This window comes from Phalacrocorax carbo, chromosome 7 (genome assembly GCF_963921805.1).
Source record: "Phalacrocorax carbo chromosome 7, bPhaCar2.1, whole genome shotgun sequence".
Classification (NCBI taxonomy): Eukaryota; Metazoa; Chordata; class Aves; order Suliformes; family Phalacrocoracidae; genus Phalacrocorax; species Phalacrocorax carbo.
The window spans coordinates 590,533-606,735 of record NC_087519.1 but is presented as its reverse complement, the minus strand read 5'-3'; the positions used below and the strand labels follow the sequence as shown (position 1 = coordinate 606,735).

At 60.9% G+C, this 16,203-nt stretch overlaps 3 protein-coding genes and 1 long non-coding RNA gene across 5 annotated transcripts; 3 read left to right on the top strand and 1 right to left on the bottom strand.

The window, feature by feature from the left end:
• The first annotated feature begins 15 nt into the window (after nt 1-15).
• Nucleotides 16-1,394, top strand: GDPGP1 (GDP-D-glucose phosphorylase 1). Its single transcript, XM_064455929.1, has one exon. It carries the CDS (start codon nt 143-145, stop codon nt 1,235-1,237), a length of 1,095 nt encoding a protein of 364 aa, XP_064311999.1. The 5' UTR covers nt 16-142; the 3' UTR covers nt 1,238-1,394.
• Nucleotides 1,395-1,747: 353 nt separating this feature from the next.
• TTLL13 (tubulin tyrosine ligase like 13) lies at nt 1,748-14,423 on the top strand. 2 transcript variants are annotated; one of them, XM_064455922.1, is made up of 14 exons: nt 1,748-3,393; nt 3,940-4,070; nt 5,776-5,932; nt 6,214-6,357; nt 7,473-7,558; nt 7,700-7,925; nt 8,445-8,629; nt 9,556-9,744; nt 10,206-10,393; nt 10,717-10,910; nt 12,567-12,936; nt 13,395-13,592; nt 14,105-14,206; nt 14,285-14,423. In XM_064455922.1, the coding sequence occupies exons 1-13, from the start codon at nt 3,373-3,375 to the stop codon at nt 14,179-14,181; spliced, it is 2,166 nt and encodes a 721-aa protein (XP_064311992.1). In that variant the 5' UTR covers nt 1,748-3,372; the 3' UTR covers nt 14,182-14,206; nt 14,285-14,423. The 2 variants fall into 2 exon arrangements, with proteins under 2 accessions (XP_064311992.1, XP_064311993.1); XM_064455923.1 differs by lacking the exon at nt 3,940-4,070.
• Nucleotides 7,777-10,717, bottom strand: LOC135314233 (uncharacterized). The gene is made up of 2 exons (XR_010373672.1): nt 10,394-10,717; nt 7,777-10,227 (listed from the first exon to the last, which is right to left on the bottom strand). It is a non-coding gene; the product is annotated as an uncharacterized LOC135314233 (long non-coding RNA).
• A 24-nt stretch (nt 14,424-14,447) lies between the features above and the next one.
• HDDC3 (HD domain containing 3) lies at nt 14,448-16,203 on the top strand. Its single transcript, XM_064455933.1, has 4 exons — nt 14,448-14,700; nt 15,238-15,293; nt 15,377-15,617; nt 15,995-16,203. The coding sequence occupies exons 1-4, from the start codon at nt 14,589-14,591 to the stop codon at nt 16,123-16,125; spliced, it is 540 nt and encodes a 179-aa protein (XP_064312003.1). The 5' UTR covers nt 14,448-14,588; the 3' UTR covers nt 16,126-16,203.

Genomic DNA, 16,203 nt, shown 5'->3' with positions numbered 1-16,203 from the left:
CCCACCGGCGCCCGCCACGCAGGCTCCGCTCTCGCCCCGCCCGCGGCGTGCACCGGGGCCGGGGGGGGGGGTGGCAGTGGCGAGCCAGGGGGCACCGGGGCCGGCGGCTCCGGTCCGTCCCTGCCCCCGCCCGGTACCTGGCATGGCGGCGGCGGGCGAGGAGCCGGGCGACCCGAGCCCCGAGGACTTCGTCTACGGGGAGGAGGACTTCGTCCTGCAGGCAGCCGGCTGGGACGGCGAGCCGGGCTCCGCGCCGTCCCGCTTCGACCGGGCGCTGCTGCAGAGCTGGGACGACAGGATGGAGCGGGGCTTGTTCCGGTACCGGCTGGAGCCGCTGCCCACCCGCGTCCTGCCCGGCCCCATGCGCCTGGTGGCCCAGCTCAACGTCCAGCGCGGCACCGAGCGCCGCCCGCCGCAGGCCGTCCGCAGCCTCCGGCAGCCCTTCGACCCCCGGGCCTTCAACTTCACCCGCCTCCGCCCCGGCGAGGTGCTGCTCCGCCTGCGCAGGGCGGGGGGCGCGGGCCCGGCGGCGCCCGCCGCCCGCGACCCGCTGCTGGTGGCCATCAACGCCAGCCCGCTGGTGCGGGGGCACGTCCTGCTGCTGGCGGAGCCGGCGCGGCGGCTGCCGCAGGCCCTCACGGCGCCGCTGCTGCGCGCCGGGCTGGAGGCGGCGCTGCTCAGCGCCCACCCGGGCTTCCGCGTCGGCTTCAACGGCCTGGGCGGCTGCGCCTCCGTCAACCACCTCCACCTGCACGGCTTCTACGTGGGCCGGCCGCTGCTGGTGGAGTCGGCGCCCGCCCAGGAGCTCCGCCCGCCGGGCCGCCTCGGCCTGCTGCGGGCCGTGCCGGCGCCCGCCTTCCTCTTCTACGCCGCCGGCCCCGCAGGCCTGGAGGCGCTGGCCCGGGACGTGTGCCGGGCGGCGGAGCGCCTGACCGACGCCGGCCTGGCCTACAACGTCTTCGCCACGCGGGGCGACCCGCCGGAGGGGGCGGCGGGGGGCGGCGGGCGGGGGCTGCGGGTGCTGCTGTGGGCGCGCAGGCCCAGCTTCGGCGCCAAGGCGAGCGAGGCCTTTAACGTGGCGCTGTGCGAGCTGGCCGGCTACCTGCCGCTACCGGCGGCGCCGCTCTTCCGGGACATCACCGAGGCCGAGGCCCTGCGCGCCATCCGCGAGCACCTCCTGCCGGAGCCGGAGATGCTGCGCCTCGGCGAGGAGCTGGCGCGGCTGCTGGCGGGCTGAGCGGGGCCGCGCCTCCCGCCGCAGCGGCGGCTGCCGCTCCGCCGGGGGCGCAGCTCGGCGGTGGTGCCATGCTGCCGGGCACGTGACCGCGCGGGGCCGCTCTGGCCTGTCGGCCGCCGGGGTCTCTATGGCTGTTGGGGGGGGTAGCAGCCGTCGCCATGGGAACGTGGCGGCCGCCGGCACCGGGAGCGATGGAGGCGGGCGGCGGCGGCGGGGGGGGGCCGGGCCCCCCAGGCGCGGAGGCTGCCGCCGCGGCGCCCCCGCACGGGCCCGCTGCCCCCGGCAGCCCCCCGGGCCCCGAGCCGCGGAGGAGGCGGAGGAAGCGCAGGCGAGTGGGGCGGGCGGACATGCCGCTCCCCTCCGGTGTGCCCGCCGTTCCCCGGAGGGTCTGTCCATCCGCGGCGGCGCCCGGAGCTGCCCGGCCCTGCCCCGCCGAGGGGCGATGCTCGGCCGGGCTCCTCCGGCCCCAGCCCCAGAGGGGCTTTCCGGGGTCTTCCCGAACCACAAAATAAAGGCACTTTCCCTTAAATTGTCCCAATAATCCCACGCGTGACGCGCCCAAGGGCGGGCCCGTGGCCGGGACCCCTCGTTGCCCCGTCGCCTCACGGCTTGCTGAGCCCGTTGGCGCCGGGTCAGACTTGCCCGTTAGCTCTGTGGGGCGCGGTTGTCCCTCCATCCCTCCCTCCCCTGCCCGGGACGGGGCCCGGTTCCACGCTGAGCTGCTGTTCTGTCGTCTCTTTCAATTCCAGCGTGCCCTCCATCAACCTGACCAGCTGCAAGTACGAGAGCGGTAAGTCCGGGGTGCTGCAGGGGGTCCCTGCACATCAGCCCACCGACGCAAGCTGCCTGGGTACCCGCTCAGCCAGGGAGGAGCGCTGGTGCCAAATTTCTACCACGCAGTCACTTTTGGTTTGTGCATTTATTGGTTGCAAGCGACTCGGGCCTCTGCGGAAAGCCTGGAGTTGGTCCCGCTGTGGGCCGAGGTGCCCTCTGGCTTCAAGAGACACAAAATGTGCAACAGCGGTGCCAGCCCTCGTGTCCCCCCCCGTACGGCTGCATTTGCCGCACATCTGCTGAAACTGGTGAGAAAGGTCTAGTTTGGGGCAGTCACAATGCAAGACTGTGCCTGGGGAAACGAGGCAAGAGCTCTCAACTCTTTAACGTAAAGCTGGTGATGGAACAGGCATATCAGTGCCTGGAACCTCTCCCTTTGCCGTTCATCTCCAGTGACCTGCTCCAGGGAGCTGGGCCACCCTCCTGCCTTGGTGGTCTTTGCTGCCACAAGCTGTATCTTAAAAGAATAGACTCCTATCATTTGATGGATGTAATTAGCCAATTTGCTAACGACTGTTCTAGCAGCGCAACCGCGTTTGCGCTGTTGCAGGTCACAGCCTGGCCAGCTGCGCGAGGAGCACTGGTTTTGTGCAGAGGAGCAGGCGCTGCGTGTTTCACCCGGGGCCGTGCTCGGGCAGCGTGGGGACGGGAGGCGGATGGGGAGGTGGTATGGCAGCGCAGGTGCCCCGGGAACCAGGACCGTTTCACAAGGGTTCCTGGCGTGCGCTGGCTTTCATCGCCTCCCCAGCCCTGCGAGAGGCCACATTCAGAACTGGCACTAACACGAACCATCCCAGCAGCGACCTTCTGCCCCAGAGCTTGTGTGTTCTGCTGCCAGGTAGCTTTTCATTCCAAAGATGAAACTCTTCAGAAGATTTTTATGTGCCCATGTGGTGTCAGACCCATGGCAGGTTCAAGCCTGCTGTAGTTCCGGGGGTGCTCTGGGACCCCACGGCATGCAGACTTATGGGGCTGATAGCTCCTACTGCACCTGCAGGCAGCAGCTGGGGTGAGTTTAGCCAGGTAAAGCTTGTGTTTTGGAGGCCTCCTGAAGGGTCCCACCAATACCTTGCATCTCTGAGCGGAACTGCAGCCTGGAGAGCTTTGTCCCATGCTCTGTCCCTGGTTACCTTGGGGATTTAACGGTCCCCAGTACTTAATATCCTCTGCCTGGTGCCTTGTCATCTGCTTGCTTTGGTACAGTGCGGCGGGCGGCACGGTGCTGTGGGCTGAAAGAAGTGGGAGAAAATGAGGAGTGGACAGTGTATTGGACGGACTACTCTGTCTCTCTGGAGCGTGTCATGGAAATGAAGCGGTTTCAGGTAAATACCTGCCGTGTGAAGGCTGCCCAGCAGGAAGAGCTCAGGAGGGAGGGTGAGACGGGGGCTGTTAATGGAACATCGTGTTGCAGAATGAAACAGAAGCGTCTGAACTAGCGCCCGTGCCCCCTCCTCTGCATCGGTTCCAGAGGGCGCAGGTTCACAAGCCTTTACTTCTGTTGGGTCTCTGGTACAGTGCCATCAGCAACACTGTGGTAGTTAGTAGCATGAATTGGAGAGCTGCCAACCCCTTTCATGTAGGACGAAATAAATGATTCTTGATGACACATGGCTCCCTTCCAGAAGCTGTGATATTCTAGGGAGGGAGAGCTTCAGGGCTGAGATGGAACAAGCAGATAAATCGGACTGGTGAAGTTCAGATAAAGCAGCTGTAGCGTAATCTTGTCCCTCAGCAGCCATTCAAGGCAACCGCAAGCCCAGCTTCCTGTTCTGCATGCCAGTTTCTCTGCCTGTGGGCTTCCCTCGGGTCTCGAGGAAGATCCCTGCTGCTCCTTTGCTGATTCTGGTTTTCGTCTGCACCTCTTTCAGAAAATCAACCATTTTCCAGGCATGATAGAGATCTGCCGTAAGGACTTGTTGGCTCGCAACCTTAACCGCATGCTCAGGCTCTTCCCCAAGGAGTACAATATATTTCCCCGCACTTGGTGCCTGCCAGCTGAGTGAGTGATATGCATTAATGCAGCTGAGAACAGGGGTACGAAATTAGGAAGGGGGAGCTTCTATGCTTGACAGCCAGGGCCAGGATGGAGGGACTTCTCTGAGATCTCCTGTCTCAGTCTGGGCCTTCATAACCTTCCCTGGAACCGAACAGGATGTTGAGACACGTTTCTAGTCTCACACATATTTAATTCCTATTAGACTGAATTAGCCTGTGGAACGGCATCTCCTGCGACATGTGCCTTGCTGCTGGGCCGGCTGTGTAACAAAGGGCTAAATCTGGGGAGAGGGACCCTCCTGGAAAGCCAAAGGGCAGTGGGCAAGTGGGAAGTGTAAATCTGTGTTTTTTGGTGTAAGGTCTCTCTGCAGCTCAGGGTGAACAGGAGAGGCCGCGGCACAGCAGCATGGCGGGCTGCCTTGTCCCACCATCTGGGTAGGTGCCCATCGCTCACCCGGGAAGGGCACGGGACAGGGGCACGAGGCGGTTCCACCCCACCGACTGCCACAGCCGTCTCCGCACCCCCTGCACCTCTGCCATCCGCTGCAGTAGAGCACACTGACGGCAGAGGATAGTGGAAGAGTGTGGGTCACTCTGCTAATACATATACAGTTAGATGTAAACCATTGCTGAGTTACTCAAGCTTTGGGGCAGAAGGCCTGGCTTTTCTGATCATACACAGGCAAGCAATGATAGAAACGTAGCTGGGTGAGACCAAAGAGCACTCAAAGTTTGGGTGGTTGTAAGGAGACAAGATACACGTTCCCAGATTTTATTCTTACCATTACCTGAAGACCTCAAAGTAGGGCTCCCCTGTAGCTGAACCCTCCTCACGGTTAGAATTATTTTCTTACGATCTGACCTAAAGCATCTTTGCTGAAATACCAGCAAGTAGTACTTCTCCCATTTGCACTGGCCTTGGAGAACAGGGCTTTGCTGCGTTTTGCTAATAGCGTGTCATGTCCGGGAAGGTTACTGCCACATGGCCTCCCAGTCTTCCCATTTCTGGAGAAGACAGACCTAGTTCTCTCATCTTTCTTTCCAGGCTGCATTTCCTGGGCTCAGGTGGCTCTTGGCAGTGTCTTTGGGGATTGGTCCTGTTTTCCTCTCTCTTTCTCTAAACGTGGTGCCCACTAGAGAGACGGTCCTTCTCCACCTACAGCAAAATAACTAACTGGCATATGGGCTTGACTCTTCAAAGCACCGTACCCCCACTGGAGCTGCTCTCGACTGCCCATCTAACGTGGCAGGCGCACGCAGCTCGCGAGCCTCTGCGCCCTGCTTACAACAACCTGGCCGTGGCCTCCTGCCTGCTTGCTGATGAGCTGGCTTAGAAGGGGATGTAAAGACTTGTGACCTCCTCCTCCTCCTCCTCTGTAGCCAGGGCTTGTTTCTTTTCTCCTGCTCTCTCTCTGTGGTGGCAGGGCCAAAATCTTACTGGCTCCTGTGTGCACTGTGACCACTTCCCGTGAACCTCCTGGCAGCAGTGGAGATGTGTGCCAGTGACAGGTGGAACCAGGAGAGCTTTGCCAGGTCACACGAGGACCAGTTTGTAACTCATATAGATTGGGAATAGGCGTACTACTCCTCTGCTGCAGAAGTTTGGTCCGTACTGGCCCGCAGCACCATAGCTTGAGTCCCTAATTGTCATGAGAGAGTTCAGAGGCTGGTTTTTTGCAGTTTGTAACAGCCACCCCTTCCTCGCACAGCTATGGAGATTTCCAGGCCTACAGACGGGCGAGGAAAACCAGAATGTTCATCTGCAAACCAGACAGTGGCTGCCAGGGGAGAGGTATCTTCATAACACGTAATCCAGACGAGATCAAACACGGAGAGCATATGATCTGCCAGCAGTATATCTCTAAGGTAATGGGGATGGTCTTGAAATAACAGGTGGAGGATTGCAACCTCCTAGCTCTTCCAGCACCCTGCATCCTCCTTGAGTCCTGCGCCTTGCTGGGCCTGCCAGGGGTACTGGGCTGGCTGCAGCGCAGCAGAGGCACGGCAAAAGCTTGCCTTTCTCCTCGCTGCTGAGCTGCCAAGGAGCGGCACAAGCAGTGCAGATAGAGTAGCCAACCTTGAGGAGTTGGCAGCATGCCTAGCCATGTTTCCTTATCTCATGCTTGCTCCTGCCTTTTTTCTTGCAGCCTTTCCTGATCGATGGCTTTAAATTCGACATGCGTATCTATGTGCTGGTCACATCTTGTGACCCACTGAGGATTTTTGTCTACAAGGAGGGTCTGGCCCGGTTTGCTACCATGAGGTACATCGATCCCAGCAGCAGAAACCTGGTAAAAAAGGGAAGTTTCAAAAAAACTCATGTAGCATCTGTAGGTGTTAGTCCCTAATTTTTCCTAGGGGCATTCCAGACCTCGAAAAGACAGGGACTGGTGGGTTTCATGGGACCCAGCTTTCTTCTTCCCTGTTCTCCCCTCCCTCTGTACCTCCTCCACCACCTCACAGGAGGCATTTCAGGAGTTTCTGAAGTAGATCTACTCCCAGGCCCCACTTTTGGGCTGTTTGCTGGCATTATCATGGAACCATGGGGTTGTTTCACTTGGAAGGAACCTTGGAAGGTCCCAAGTCCTACCTTCTGTGCAAAACTGGGTCAACAATAAATTCAGATCTGGTTTCTTGGGGTTTCACCCAGTCAGATGTTGAAAACCTGCAAGGACAGAGACCCCACAGAGTTTCTGGGCAACACTCCAACAGCTTCTTGCCTTTATGAGTGCTCTCAAGACCACACCATTCCTTGCCTGCCTGAGCTTCAGGCAGAAAAGAGGGATCTGGGGACTCTCTGTTGGTATTGGAACAGCACAGGAGAGACAGGGAGGGGAGCTGGGAAAGCCAGGTGCAGAGTATGGCCGTGCCTGGCTCCAGGCAGGGGTCTGTAACCTGTAAAATCCCAGCAGAAGGTGGCCTGTAGCGTTGGATTGCTGTGCTACGGTCACGGGCTGCCCTGAGACACCCTGGGCTTCTGGCTATCGGCCCGCTTGTCCCAGAGCTGCACAGGTACCTGCCCTCCCTCATTCTGATACGTGCACGTCTTCTGCTCTGGGTGAACAAAGGAAGAGGAAGAATCTGCAGAAACTTGCTGCAGCTTCTCTCCTGAGGAGTCCCCCGTTTATCGGTGAGGCTGCGGCTGGAATAGCATTTGTGGAGCTGAGCCCTGCCCTCTCCCCCAGAGATAAGGGCAGAGGTGCAGAGAGAGGGTAGAGCTCTATTAGCTTTACCTTCTGGGTAGGGAGGGAATCACCGGCATGATTAACTCCTTGCTGCAAGTCACCGCCACAGAGAAGAGATAGAAGTGGCTGAAGTCGGTGGCTAGATTAGTGCTAATGGGGCTGTTTCTATTTACGCTCTGTGGTTAAGAGTAGATGAAAGTCTCTTGTGGTTCCTCTCTCAGGATGATATCTGCATGCATTTGACCAACTACGCTATCAACAAACATAATGAAAACTTCATCCAGGATGACATGATGGGCAGTAAGAGGTATTGTCTTCTCCAGGTACCGCAGTGCCCTGTGCACATCCTGCAGGAGAGCTGCATTTGGGGCACTGGTTTACTTCCATCTTTCTTGGGGCAAACATGGTATCACATGTCAGCTCTTTTCATCTCCTGTCCTCCACACAGGAAGCTGTCCACCCTGAATGCCTGGATGATGGCTAACAGCTACAACACAACAAAACTCTGGGAAGATATTGAAGATATTATTATAAAGACTCTTATTTCAGCTCACCCTGTTGTGAAGCACAATTACCAAAGCTGCTTTCCAAACCACACTACTGGCTGTGCCTGCTTTGAGATACTGGGTTTTGATATTTTGCTAGACAGAAAGTTGAAGCCTTGGCTCCTAGAGGTGAGGAAGAAGTCTCCTGCCATGTTGAAGCAACTCTGGAAACAGCAGCGAGCCAAGAGCTGGCTTGTCTGGGGGAGGCCAGAGAACAAGGGGTGGTGGGATGAACAGAACTCATTTGATTAAAAAGGGCCACCGTGTTCACAAAATTAAACAGGCTGTGAAGACAAGTAGCCAAGCAACCCACTGCAGGCTAAGCGGGGTCTAAGAGCCTTTTCCTTCTGCACCCTCTCTAACAGCAGGGAGTTTCCTGAACCTTAGCACTCCTTTGCCTGTAACAGCACCCTGAATTTATGATAGCTGCCCCACACCTGTAGTCCTGCGGGGTGTGGGATCCGAATGACCTGCAGTGCGGATGGGCACTATGTTGCAGGACAGAACCAGGCACTGCGTGCAGCCTCCTGCTTTCTGTTGCTGTTACAGGGAAGAACACACTTGGAGAGTGTGCGGTGGGACAGACTGGGGCCAGGGAGCGTTTTCTGGGAGGACGTGCCAGGTTAGATTAGTTGCTTCTTTTGGCAGGTGAACCACTCTCCCAGCTTCACCACAGACTCTCGCCTAGACCGTGAGGTGAAGGACGCTCTTCTCTGTGATACCATCAACCTGATAAATGTGCACGCCTGTAACAAAAGGAAGGTGCTGGAGGAAGACAAACAGCGGGCAAAAGAACGGCTCCTCCAGGCCCATCAGACTCTCCGCGCATCCAGGTATCGCCCTTCCCCATAGTGCTGCAGGTCCCCCACGAGAAAAGATGAGGCATAGTGGAGCAGGATAAAAAAACAAGGCTGGCTGTCTCCAAATTAAAGCTCTCAGAGGCCAGGGCACTACATAGCCTCTGAGAAGAGATCTCCCAAGCCACCTTCATCCTGCAAGGAAGAGCCAGGGCTCATCTCTGGGTGCTAGGAGATCTGAGACACCTGTGGCTCTGGGCCCTCTACAGAGTCAACCCATCGAGCTGTGCCTGCTTGTCATGTCCGGCAGTGCCGGCATCCCTGGGCTCACAGCGATGGTCCCAGGACAAGACTGCTTCAGGGACCAAGAGCATCCAGGGACACAGGGCCCTTCTCCAGAGTGGGGTTCCTTTCCCAGGGCTGAAGGTTTCCTCCTGCTTCTCTGTCTGCATGTCCTTTCATGAGGCCATGTTGGATGAGCCTGCTGCCTGGGCTTTTCCTGCCATGCAGGGTGAGGCAGGAACTCCCTCCAGCTCCCATTTCAATTAGGATACCTGAGATAAGTCGGGGCTGGAGACACTGAGCGTGTTAGCTCTGTCCTCTGCCTGTCCCTGCAGCCTTGGCTGCCCCAAGCTCCCTGCTAGCAAGGAAGGCTCCCAGCAGCATGCAGGGTGGCAGATATGCCTTGAATAGGCACATTTTAACTGAACTTTTCTTAACTGGGTTAGTTGGGTGAAAAGGCTGAGGGGCAGGGTGTGAGCCTGGGCTGCAGGGGAGAGATCTGGAAATGATTCACCAGTGCTCCACAGGTAGAGGATGAAGAGGTGTGGGCTGTGTTGGTTCCCTGCAGTGCACCTGTGTGAAACATGCTCCCAGATGGGGAAAGCCCTTGTCCTTCAGCCGGCACAGCACCTGGAGCCTCCGGTCGCAGCTCCCTGCCTGTGCTTTCTCCCGCTTTGCAGACGCGAGGAGTTAGAGAGCAGCCAGGCTGCCTGGCTGTCTCAGGCAGAGAAGTACGAGAACTCGCACCTGGGCGGTTACCGGCGCATTTATCCAGCAGGTGGAACAGAGAAGTATGAGCCATTTTTCAAGCAGAGTGGCTCCCTCTTCCAGGAAACAGCGTCATCCAAAGCACGAGAGGAGTGTGCCAGGTACGCTGCTGCTGTGGAAAACCCGCTCCTCACAGGGGTGGCACAGAGACCGCTTGCTTCTGATCCCTTCTTGGGAGCAACTTTGCTGCTTAACAGATGTGCGTAAGCTGGAAGGGAAGGAGTCTGCGTGTGCTGTGTCACCACAGCAAAGCCACGTCCTTTCGCATGTACCCTTGGGAGGCAAATGCAACGTCCCTTTGGCTTTTGGGCTCCAGAGGCACCATGGCGCAAGTGTCTTCTACCCTTCTGGCTGGCACAGCCTAATTCAGGGCATTTCTTACAGCAGTGAGAGTTGCTTTTAAAGGCACTCCTGGCCCATTTCTTGGCACGCTGCTATTATGGTCTATTCACTACAGATCTCCCGACTGCAGTGAAGTGTCCTTGGATTGAAGGCTTCATAATAGCCTCTCGCTGTTATGGCACTCATTGAACTGATGACTAAGACTACTGTTCTATGGCAGGCAGCAACTGGAGGAAATTCGCCTGAAGAAAGAAAGGTTGGAAGCTGTTACCAGGAAGAAGAAAACAGAGAGGAAAGATGACCTCCATGGAGAGTCAGCTGGGGACAAATCCCAGATCCATAATAAAACCACAGCTCCCACAGCCCACCTCACCTATAGAAGCACCAGGTCGTGGGACAGAAAGGTACCTTGCTCTCATCAGCAGTTGTCATGGGGCTCTCAAAGGGAATAACGTGGCTCTGGGAACAGCGCTGGGCCGTGGTACCCCCTGAGGAACAAAACTACGAGGATGGACTCCCCTGCATCAAGTCCGGAGAGTTGATGGCTTGTGCTGGGAGGTACTTGCACACATCAGTGTTGTCCCTTCCCTGTTGTGGCTCCCACCAGGATCTTTGTCCCGCTCCACCCAAAGTCTGTAATTTTCCTTAGGGCTCGGAGCAGTCTGTGGCTTTGTCTCTCCCACACATTGCTCCAACTCTGCTGTAACTCAGGTCTGTCTTTCCTAAGGTACAGTGCATGCAGTACAACTCTATGCAACCCCAGGATATTGTTGAAGATGAGGAAAAGAAAAGAGTAAATGCTCTTCTGCGGCGTGAGAACCTCATCCGAGGCCTGGGCATCGCAGATCAGCTCTCCCAGCTGCTCCCCACAACCGATAGACCAGCCAACACCCAGAGATCCTGCACCATTATCTCCAAGAGACAGGTAAATGAAGATTGCCCAGATCCATCCTACAACAAGGCTGATGTAGGGGACAGCCATTCACGGGAGGCTCATGAGGAATGGATCACGGGCACTGAGCGTTTCTGGTGTGGCTCAGTTAAATGAGATCCAATGTAGTGCCTGGGTCCATGGGTTTTCATGCAGTTAGTGGCTTTTTCCCTTTCCAAAGGGGTGTGCTCTGTGCAGCCCCTGAGCACCCTCCCCCAGAGGATCCCTTTCCCCAGTATTCCAAAGAACAGACCCCGATGATATTGCCTTTCGGACACTGCTGCCCCCAGCACACAGCTCTGTGTGAGCTGCTGATTCAGGGCAGTAGTGTGATTCTCCCAGCTGAATAAAATCAACTCCTCGGTAGGCTCGGAGCACTAATGTGCTAGGAGCGTAGTAAACAAGTGCATACAGCAAAGAGGGACTGGAGGGAAGCGTAGGGATGTCTAAAACAACAAAAAAAAAGTCTTTAGGTGAATTCTGACTGCAAACAACACCTCTCCCTAAGCATCTTGCCTTCTATAGGACACCATTCCCCACACGGGGATGGTGATGACTCCACCACACGCCTTCTGACACTAAGTTCATGCATGTGCCTAAAACCGCGTAGGGATCAGCCCTCGGTGTGGGGCTCCCCCTTCAGAGCCATCCTCACTCTGCAAGGGCACGCCACAGCGTAAACCCTTGACGTTGCTGCTGCCCCATCCCAGACCGTCTTGAGGTGTTCAGCTGAAGAAAGCTGGGCTTTGCAGAGGATTGCGCATGGGGAACCGGGGTTTGGACCTAGAGCTAGAGATCTGTGAGACTGCATCATGCTGAGTCTTGGCTACCATGCTGATTCCCAAACCAGGCTACCAGTGCTGCTGGTCTAAAACCAGACAAGGACTTAGCCTGCAGTCCATTGCCCGTCGGCTCCATTAGGCTACGGGGGCTGTTCTGGAGTACTGATGGTGGCTATGCCCAGCTGTGTTGGGGAAGGGCTACTTCTGGACCTGAAACTGGTGGAAACCTGTGCAAGGCCCATTGCCTTCCAGTGGCACCGTCTGCTTCCAGAAAGGCCTCCTACTCCCGGCTGGAAGGGTAGCACATATCAGAAGGATGCTGACAAACTCAAGGCACCAGAGTTGCAGGAATTACTCAGGACCTAGGTACTAGAAGACTTCTTACAATAAATTGTAAATAGTCCATTTAATTTAACAAAAGAAGCCTAAGATGGGGTTTGATCTGTAAGAACAGATGGTAGTTGCCTTTTCCCCCGCCAGACAAAGCAGAACAGCACCTGAAACTGCAAACTCTGCCTAAAATCTGGATGTTTTCAGCAGTGAAGGATTATCTGGGGGTGGGTCAGATTTTTCATCACTGGAGTCTTCCCAGCCCACTCTGGCATTTCTTTCCACAAACCCTGCTCCAGCTCAGCCCAGTGTTATGGGCAGAGGACGGGAGTCCCAGCCCTGCTGCCGGCAGGGCAGGCAGGCAGCTGCTGCGACCCCTTAGATGATGCGAGTCTGTGGCAGTGACTGTGGTGTGCCTGGGGAGAAAGTGCAGGGTGACGCTTTAGTGAGCTTTAGTAGATGACCAGGGAAGACTTTTCCTTCCTGCCTCTTGCCAAGGCCCCCGGAGCTAAGCTGCAGCTGCTTCCTTTCCTTCCAGCCGCAGTTTCTCTGGGATGCGCTCGGGGGCCAGGAGGCCCATCGCTTAGTGACGCTCATCCCCCGCTCGCTCCTGGGAAGCCCACTCCGGCCTTTGGCATGGCAGCTCGTACACAGCCCCAGAGCCAAGGCCGAGCTGCCGGCCGGCCCGGGCTCGGATCCTGCCGCCACGGGCTCCCTCTTGGTTCGAGGCCAGAGCATCCCTTACCATGAGCAGCGCAAGGTGCGGCAGGGCCTCCGGGCACAGGACGCGGGCTGGCTGCGTATCCAGGCAGCAGGGACAGCAGCGCTTCCCCAGCCCTGCACCGAACCCAGGGCGCTGCAGGTGAGAGGTCACCGGCTCCCTGGTGCTGCAAACAAGGCTGAAGGCCGTGAGTATGCATTACCTTCCTTTGGCTCTGTGTGCCTGCGTTGTGGAGGCTCAAGTCAGTGAGCTGGAGCCACGGGCAGATGGGTGGGAGCTGTGGATGTTCTGGTCTTGCTGGGGTGGGAGGAGGGGGTGGGCTGGATGGAGTTCGGAGTCCCTGGGTCGCTGAGACCCTGCAGAGGGGGCACTGAGCACTTCTCTGGGAACTGGTGACTGCTGGAGGTCTCTGCCTGAGGCTGGTAGCATCCCATTGGCAGGGGCAAGGAGGAAAGTGGGTGGTTTCCCAGGACCAAGGATTGATGTGCTGGGATGGGGGAGCGTGAGAAGCCCGGGAGTACTTGAGAGCAGGGTGAGAAGGGTGTCACAGGGCAGAGCCCCATCACGGAGGGCAGCAGTGGGCCGCTGACCCCCAGAGCTGCTGGTGTTTGTCTGCTCCCCACATATCTGCCTGTGCTCTTCCAGGGGAAGATGGCAGGCTGTCCTTCTGTGCAAACAGCTATCACCCAGGGTCCCCAGCCAGCGTGGGGAAGGCCACAGGCGATGCCACCTTCAGCCCTCCCGCAGTCCGGGAGCTCCCCGTCACCTCGGCCACCCACGGGCCGCACACGTGTGCCTTGCACCGTGCCAGTGCCTCGCACGCTCACGGCATGAAAAGCACAGGTAATGTGGCGGAGGGGATGCCTGCAGCCAGCCTTCTCCCAGTGGGTGCTCGCCGGAGCACCGCAGCTGCTGGGCTGGGGGGGTTGCTGTGGCCCCGAGCGGAGTCTGGGCGCCGGCACGGCTCCCGCGGCACACCCGGGCGGCACCCCTGCCTGCGACCCCCAGCAGCAGCCGACCCCCCCCCCCGCTCCACCTGCTCCCCGCCCTGCCACAACCGACCGCCTGCCCGGGAGCCCCTAGGGCGCGGGACCCCGCGCCACCCCCTCCGGTGCCGCCCCGCCGCCGGCCCCGCCCGGTCCCCGGCCCCCCTCTGCCGGTTATGGCGGCGCTGCTGCGGCGCGGGCTGCGGGCGGCGGCGCTCCTCGCCGGGACCCCGCGGCGGGCGGCGGCGGCGTGGCCCGGGGACCCGGAGCCGCCGGACCCGGGTCTGGAGGAGGCCGAGAGGTGCGGGGCGGCCGGTGCGGGCGGCGGGCCAGGGCCGGCACCGGGGCGCTCACGTCTCTCCCCCGCAGGGCGCGGCGGCGGCGGTGGGCGGCGCGGCTGCGGCGGGAGCTGGGCGGGGGGCGCGGCGCCCCCGAGCGCACCCTGACCTGGCAGGCGATGGAGCAGATGCGGTGAGCGGCGGGGCCGGGGCGGCGGGGGCGGGCCGTGCCGCGGTAACCGTGCCCCGGTAACCGTGCCCGTGCCCGCAGGTTTCTACGGCAGGAGCTGCCCGAGGAGTGGCCGCTGGAGCGCCTGGCCCAGGGCTTCGGTGTCAGCGTCGACGTGGTGCGGCGGGTGCTGCGGGGCCGGGGCTGCCCCCCGCCGCGCCGCCGCCAGCGGCAGGACGAGAGGTCGCTGAGCGCCGCACCGAGACCGGCCGCCGGCCGCGAGGTGCGCGCCCCCGACGGCTCGCTGCTGTACCGGCTGCCGGGGGGCCAGGGCGGGCCGGGGCCCGGCGCGCAATAAACGGCTGGAACGGACCCGCCTCCGCCGCGTGCTTCCGCCGCGCCGGCCATGGGCTCCGAGGCGGCGCGGCTGCTGGAGGCGGCCGACTTCGCGGCCAGGAAGCACAAGGAGCAGCGGCGGAAGGACCCCGAGGGCACCCCCTACATCAACCACCCCATCGGTGCGGAGCCCTGCCCCCACCCGCGGCTCCGCCCCGGGAGAGCCCCGCGTCCCGCTCCCGGGGGATCCCCGGGACGCCCTGGCTGCTCCGGAGCGCCGCTCAGCCCCGGGGGCCCCCCACCCCGGTCCCTGCGGGGAGCCAGCTTCCCTCTCCCACCACACGTCCCCGCCACCTGCCTCGGGGCTGAGCCCCCGGACCGCTGCCCGCCCCCCTCGGCTCCCCAGCCCCGTGTTTGGGGTGGGTGCTACCCCACGCCGCTGCCCTGCCGCGGGCAGTGCCCACAGGAGCAGCTGCCCCGGGGTTCCTGTCCCCACAGTCACCCCCCTCCCCCCCGTGGGTGGCAGTCCCCCGGGATCCTCCTGCCTGCCCCAGCCCAAGGCTTTCCCCCCTTGGGACGTGCCTGCGGGGTCCCCCCACCCCGGGCACTGGGGTCCCCAGGGGCCCCTCGCTGCCTGGTGCCCACACGTTGCCCTGGCCTGGAGCCGCTGGTTCCCCCCTCCCCACGCCCCCGTCCCACTTCTCTGTTCTGCGACACAGGCGTAGCCAGGATCTTGGCCCACGAGGCTGGCGTGACGGACATTGTCGTGCTGCAGGTAACGCCCTGCCCGCCCCGGCCCGCTCCCCGTACCGCGGGGTCTGGCCCCGGACCCCCGGCTGTCCCCTCATCCCCCCCCAGGCCGCCCTCCTGCACGACACGGTGGAGGACACGGACACCACCTTCTCCGAGATCGAGGAGCGGTTCGGGGAGGAGGTCAGGCGCGTCGTGGAGGAGGTGACGGATGACAAGACTCTGCCCAAAGCAGAGCGAAAGCGCCTGCAGGTCGAACACGCGCCCGGCAGCAGCCCCCGGGCCAAGCTGGTCAAGCTGGCGGACAAGCTGTACAACCTGCGGGACCTGAACCGCTGCACCCCGCAAGGTACGGCTCGCACCGGGCGCCGCCGGCCGCACCCGGCACCATGGCAAGGGCCCCGGCCGCTCCCAGAGCTGCTCCCCGGCGTGGCAGGGCCGAGGGGACGTTGCTCCACCCGTGAGCGTGGGGCTGGTCCCCGCTGCCGGTGCCACAGCCGAGCCCTCGGTACTACCGGCCCAGGCTACTGCAGGCCTGGCCCGGTGTGGGGTGTCACGGGGCGGGTGGGTGTCACGGTGTCGGGACGGGGGAGCGGGAGGGGAAGCCCCGCCTGTGCCGGCCGAGCGGGGCTCTGCTCTCACGGCGGCGCCGGGCCCGGGGCAGCCGCGCCACCTCCCGGCGCTTCCCACAGCCGGATGTGACGTGCGCCACGCGTGTCCCTGCAGGGTGGTCGTCGCAGCGTGTGGAGGAGTACTTCCGGTGGGCGGCGCGGGTGGTGGCCGGCCTGCGCGGGACGAGCGCGCCGCTGGAGGCGGAGCTGCAGCGGCTCTTCGAGGAGCGCGGCTTAGCCCTGTGACCGTCGGGACCACCGGGGACCGGGAGGGGCGGGCATGGCGGGCGCGGCGGCCAATAAACGTGCGCAGAGCTGAGCGTC

What these genes read in the sequence shown, in the direction of transcription:
- GDPGP1 (XM_064455929.1), top strand. Translation starts at nt 143, where the DNA reads ATGGCGGCGGCGGGCGAGGAGCCGGGCGACCCGAGCCCCGAGGACTTC.
- TTLL13 (XM_064455922.1), top strand. Translation starts at nt 3,373, where the DNA reads ATGGAAATGAAGCGGTTTCAG. An exon ending in TGGAAATGAAGCGGTTTCAG is followed by an intron (nt 3,394 to 3,939) that starts GTAAATACCTGC and finishes CACCTCTTTCAG; the next exon opens with AAAATCAACCATTTTCCAGG. An exon ending in GCACGAGAGGAGTGTGCCAG is followed by an intron (nt 9,745 to 10,205) that starts GTACGCTGCTGC and finishes GTTCTATGGCAG; the next exon opens with GCAGCAACTGGAGGAAATTC.
- HDDC3 (XM_064455933.1), top strand. Translation starts at nt 14,589, where the DNA reads ATGGGCTCCGAGGCGGCGCGGCTGCTGGAGGCGGCCGACTTCGCGGCC. An exon ending in CTACATCAACCACCCCATCG is followed by an intron (nt 14,701 to 15,237) that starts GTGCGGAGCCCT and finishes TCTGCGACACAG; the next exon opens with GCGTAGCCAGGATCTTGGCC. An exon ending in CGGACATTGTCGTGCTGCAG is followed by an intron (nt 15,294 to 15,376) that starts GTAACGCCCTGC and finishes ATCCCCCCCCAG; the next exon opens with GCCGCCCTCCTGCACGACAC.